A 6096-nucleotide genomic window follows, 5' to 3' on the forward strand; every position below is an offset into this window, starting at 1 on the left:
CATACTGAGCTTAAGAAAAATGTGAAATATCAATAGTTGCATTAATATTTGTGTTCAAAGAATTCTGGAGAGAGAAAATAGCCCGTTGCTCCAAATGATGCTTATGTACAACTGCGGCTGTGATATATTTGCTCTGAGCCAAACAGGGATTTTAAAAAAGCAGTGTTTGTTGGAATCACACGGGCATTGAGTACAAGTCTTGAACTTCAGTAACAGGTGAAGAAACTTTTTTCCTATAAAAATTCTTGGTGTAGAAGTTAACTAGTAATAATAATTTAAACAGAAACTGAAAAAACTTGCAATTTCATGAGATTTAAAATTTAAATCAAAAAATAAATGTTGCCTTAAATGAATTATTCTTGCTCTAGACACCCTTGCAGAATCTCCTTATAAATTTTATGGAATTCATGGTGAATCAAGTCCAGTAGAACTATAAGGCATGATGTCCACTGAGTCAATTACCGTAGCAAGTTTTCATAATACAAAAAGACCAAGTCCTACTGAGCCTCATTTTCAGACATTAAGCATCTTTAACTCCCACAAAATGTGATGTAAAAATCTTCTGTCCGCAGTTCTCCAAAATCAGTTAATTTGCTTATTTCAGTGAGTCAGTTTTTGGTGATGCCCTGCTTATGAATATATTGCCTTATGCTACAAATTATCTACTTATTTATTTTTCAAATTTATGTCCTTGATCTCTTTCATACTTAGTGAAAAAGAAAAGACAATACTAACTTGATTAATGATGTGGTAAATATAAAGCTATCTTAAATCATTGGAATAGTGTTTTCATTCTGGAGTATAACTTTTCGTATAAATGTATTAATTATTTAAGCTTATTTTCTGCTTTTCAGAAGGCTCTCAGTTTCCAAGGTATAGAGGCACTGTATGTATTGACTGATGGAAAACCAGACACCAGTTGCAGTCTGATTTTGAAAGAAATTGAAAGACTGAGAAAGAAACAAGATATTAAAATCCACACCATTTCTTTTAGCCGTACAGACAGGTATATGATACTTTGAAAGAACAACAACAAAAAAGTCTTTAAAATTACTAGTTTATTTATTGTCAAAAGGCTGTGTTACTAAAATGTGCCATGTGCTTAGTTCACTGAACACTAGGGTTGAGCTAGACATTCATACATGTGGGAACTGGAAAGGCTGTTCTGACACAGGTAATTGCCACAAGGCCTACATCTCCCACAGCTTATGTCCTTGAGAGAGTTGCCTTCACGCACACAGAAAAGTGATACGCATCACTAGTCTGCAGCACTGAGGTCTTTCCTGTAGGTCTGTCATATACACATCCCTATAGAGGCATAAAAAGTTAATACACTTACCTGGACTCGAATCAGAAGCACTAGGAAAGTGCTAATGCCAGCCATGGTGGGATGTGGGTTAAAGATATATCTCTGGATGTTCCTTTTCAGGGATCTTTGCATAGTCTAGAATTGGGGACCATGGGACAATATCAAAAAGTATGCGCTCCTCTAGATTCTCATTCATGGCTGTGGCTGTGTGACGCAGGGAGCAGATAGCCAAAGAGGCCACCAGCTCTTCAAGGTTTCTAGAACAAGTGCATGTCCACTCTGCCACCTCAAAATGCAGTAGTTGTCCCAGGTCTTCAAGAACTCAGCCTTTGTATTCTTGAATTGAATGCAGCATTGCCTGCCAACCCTCCTGTCCCAGTGGTAGTCATGAGGTTAATAACTTCTGGATAATGCCGTTGGGTTATCCAGCTGTCATGAGAAATTTTTGACCCTCTCATAGCACAAACTGACAAGCAGTATTGTTTCTGCTGAACAGGTTGCATCCTGCTGAACTGTGGGATGGATGTTGCCACAGCAATGGAATAGAGCTGTAAAAAGAGATTAAAAAGCAGAAGAAATAAAATGTTCAGGAAGGTGAACATGCAACAGAAAATATCGTCATAGGAAACGCAAAAGACTTCAAAGCAGGAGTGAGGATGGATGAGGAAAGACCAGCAGAATCTCAAGGAAGTCTGAGAGTTGATAGTCATGAGAAAATAGGGCAAAACCACGATGCTTGGACCATTCTGTAGAGCTTCAGGGTGTTTTCAGAGTTCTGGATGTTTCAGGAGTCATCTGTGGGCATGTCTGCTAGGTGTATACTGGAGAATGTGGTAGTACAATCACTCTAATACCTGATAACATGTTGAGAGCATATGTGGTCTGGAGTTTCTAGATTAGTCTCCTACTAAAGGAGTATAGTTTGCACACAACAGAGCTACTGTGAGAGCCAAACCAACATGTGGTTGACAAAAATAATTGGGGGATTTGCTTCAAAACTCCATTACTGCTCCAAATTAAATTGGCCTCCTATACTGCTATGGTAGCTAATAGACCTTAAAGCTAAATCCCTCAAAAGACGACAGTTAGTTTGGATGTAATTTTTCTAGTCATTAAGGGGAGAAGCAGTACACCTCTTGATACATAGTCTGTGGTCTTTCTGATTTTGGAAATGAGGTTTGACAGGAAGCGAGTGTTATTTTGTAAGCTTTTATTTATCTTCCTTTATGCTAAAAACTTTGAATTATTGGTTCTAAGTTGAAAAAGCAATCTTTAAGTATTTATGAAAATATTTATGTTAATATTTTGAGTTAATTTATTTGCATATTATTTAGTTAACTGGTCAGTAGCCAATAACTGTCTGTTAAGGAAATCTGCTAATAAGGGAGAAAGATGTCACTTCTGACTACAAGTTACTCTGAAGCAAAATCTACTGCTTCCTTTCAAAGAAATCTCCTAGTTAGTTGTGGAGATGTTAGTGTCCAGTTCTAGAATGGAATCAATCCTTGCAGCTTACTTGAAATTAATGGATGTATGGCTATTTTTGACTTTGCAATGCTAGTGTTTGGGAGACGGGACTCTAAAATTATGTATAAATGGCAGTAAAAGTGTGTGATTTAGCATACTTGCAGTAAGAATATAGTTACAACTGTACCAGTTATCCCAATGGTTTTTATTGGACAATGGCAAGTAATAGAGGCTTAGGCAAGAGAATAAAGTATGAGGCATGCACAAAATGTTCTTTCCCTTTATTGAGTCTCCCAGCTTTTGGTTTTCTTCCCCTGTGTAAAATATTACGGCCCTTTACCTGGCAGCCTGGCTTCTGGATTTCTTGGTTCAGTTTCTTTTTTTGATTCTATCGCTACACTGAACCTCTTGTCCAAAAATAGCCTGGTTTTGGAGGTTATGACAGCTAAGCAGTGTATATTCTTCGTTAGCAATTGACAATTAGAAATGATACAGAAGTTTATAATAGTGTCCTCCGAACTATTTGTTTTAATGTAATATTTTTTGAGGAATTCTTAGAAATTATTTTTCTATTGTTGTTGCTTTCAGAGAAATAATTTACGTAAGTAACTTACTACTTTGTTGTTAACAGAGGAGCTAATGAATTTCTGAAGAAGCTTGCTTCCCAAACAGGAGGGCGCTACCATTGCGGTTTTGGAGATGTGGATGGACAATTAGCAGCACACAGAATGTTGACAGAGGGTCTTTATAATGAAGATGTATGTTAAATAGATTGGTTTTGTTAGGTTTAGTTTTGTTTCATTTCAACTTAGTTCTTCATCAGTAGTCAAACTACATTTAAAAAAGAAAAATCATGAGAAAAATTGATACAAGATTCCTAAGATACTTCACACTGAAACTGAAAGGAGAAATCTTAATATCTGGCTTTGCCTCTCTGCTAGCTGCCTTGGTGAGGTGACCAAACCCATGAAAGAAGTATACAATGCAATATAGTTTTTGAAAGAGAAGCAAAAAAAATCTTGTATCTGGACACTGTGGGCTTTAAGCTAACTTTAGCTTTTACTGTGCCTTCTTATCCTTACCATGTTGTATTTCCTTTATCTAATTGTAAAATCCTTATACAGTGTTCAGCACCTTAATGCTCCAGTGGGAGACCTCAGGGATTGCCACAGCAGAAAAATATGTTAGTGAACAGAACCATATTCAATCCAGAGTTGCTCTGCTCTCCCCTTGTAAGACCAAGACCTTCTCTGCAAGTAGATAGGAGTAGGGAGATTTAGAGTTTAGGGTCAGTTAATTAAATTGGTAGAAATGGAAAATAATAAATAGGTGCAAGTTAAAGTAGAATGTTTTAATTCTGTTTTCAGGATCCAGTTTTCCCTTACTTTGAAGGAGATGATTTAAAGAAACTTACTCAAGAAGTAGCAAAAGCTAGAAGTTTCTTAAAGCAGGCAAAATCTTTGAGGTGAGTATTTATCAAGAATCTTTCAATAATTGCTTTTTTATTTCATGAAAACAAGACAAGAATGTCTGACTTCCAGTGTCTGCTATTTAAAAAAGAATTGCTCTTTCTTTTCTTGTACTGTCAGTTTTGGTAGTTTTTTGAGGCTTGGAAAATGACATGCAAGCAAGCTGTCTGCTTCAGAGGGATTTAGTTTTAAGGTCTTACACAGTTAGCTACTATCATAGTAAAGGATCTGAGCAGCTTCTAATAATGTGTTAAACTTCAGGGCTGCTGTTTTCTCTCAGTTGTCATCCCTCCATTTCTTATGTCAAATAGAAATTACATTAAGTTGTTCTTCTCTTTGCTGAGTTCTGTCATCTGCCAAATCAATGTATTTCTCTTTTTGTATATTATTAAAAGAGAAAATTCACTCTTGTTAATGTGATGCAATGTTCTTTTTAGTACCTCTTCCTTTAGTATGACTTCATGCTCAGAAATGCAAATTACTTTTATTTTCCAAAATCTGTATGGGCTCCTTCTATCCTACCTCATCCTGACTTCTCTAACTGCATCGTCATCCATTCTCTGTCTGCTAGAATTATGTTCTCTGCATGGAATAATTTGAGGTCTTTCTTCTGTTCTCAAAGAATCCCATCTCAACCCATTTACTTTTCAAGTTACCATCAGTCTCCCTTTCTTTTTGCCTCTAAAGACCTGTAAAGTTTCTACTAGCCTTTTTCTGGGAAGATTCCCTAAGCCTTCCTCTTCATTCTTCTTACATTTCCTGATTTACTGGAGGATCTGACAAAATCATTCTCCTCTCAATCTCAGTCTTTTTCTGCTTTCCTAAATAATTTGACTCTCAATCTTTTTCCTTTCCCTATTAAGTCTTGGGCCCACCAGAATTTGTCCTGTGTCTTCCCCCTCTTTTCTTCTTTACTGTAATTTTCAGCTTCCTTTTCCCTCCATAGAATAAGAATGTTCTGCCAACACTCTTCAGGTTTGTTTCCCTTTCTTTTCTCTTCCTCATCTTTTCTTCAGCATCCTCCCTCAACGTGAAGTTTCTTTTTCCCTTTTCTGTTAACAGTTATATAACAGTACAATGTGACACCAGGCAGAGGTATCCCAGCGGACTCCAAATGAGATAAGTCAGTTCCTGGAAGCAGCATAGCCATGTTGGCACTGCATCCCATCTCTACCTCAGTGAACTGAATTGGCTCAGGTGGCACACCATTCCCTGCCGCTTCTGGTATCATTCAGAGCTAGCTTTGATACCTGCCTAGGGAGTGGAGGATAGTTAAATTGTATTGATCCGTATGTTTCTTCATTGTTACGCTTCCTAACTGCCAAACCAGAACCAGAAAGTGCCATTTCAATAATAATAGTAGGCAAAAGTACTTGCAAAGAGTTTTAAAATCCATTATAGCTCCTCAGTGAAAATATTTTCTGTTACACAAGATCATGGCTAAACAGAGATACAAAGCTACTATAAGCCTCTATGAAAAACTGCTGTAATTTTTTGGGTTTTGTTTTTCTTTCAAACAGGTTATTACTACAAAAATGGAATATAAACCAAAAGGAGAATTCAGGCTTTAAAAAAAGTGCTCAGGTAAATAGTCACCACAAATAGATCATATTTTACATGTGGTTCACGTATTTCAGTAGAAGGATAATGTTTCATAAGCCTAATGTAAAATGTATTAATTTTCAGCAGTGACTTTTTCCAAAGTTGAAAACATTTGTAATGATTTTAGTTCTTAGCTGAGCTGGTCCACAGTAAAACCTAATATACACAAAGAACAGTTCAACAAGAACTATGTTTGGGGTGAAAGGAGCAAGGCAGATGTGTATTTGTAGTTATTAATGGTTTAACTCT

The 6096-nt window shown here is 36.6% G+C and overlaps 1 protein-coding gene across 1 annotated transcript in view; it reads left to right on the forward strand.

Moving 5' to 3' along the window:
- The window catches only part of VWA3A (von Willebrand factor A domain containing 3A), a 37125-nt gene that overhangs the window by 27489 nt on the left and 3540 nt on the right, over window positions 1-6096 (forward strand). The window contains exons 29-32 of the mRNA XM_075165166.1: window positions 855-1006; window positions 3408-3534; window positions 4144-4241; window positions 5766-5829. Coding sequence (XP_075021267.1) covers window positions 855-1006; window positions 3408-3534; window positions 4144-4241; window positions 5766-5829 — 441 coding nt within the window. The remainder of the gene's footprint in view (window positions 1-854; window positions 1007-3407; window positions 3535-4143; window positions 4242-5765; window positions 5830-6096) is intronic.

This window comes from Calonectris borealis, chromosome 16, assembly GCF_964195595.1.
Source record: "Calonectris borealis chromosome 16, bCalBor7.hap1.2, whole genome shotgun sequence".
NCBI lineage: Eukaryota > Metazoa > Chordata > Aves > Procellariiformes > Procellariidae > Calonectris > Calonectris borealis.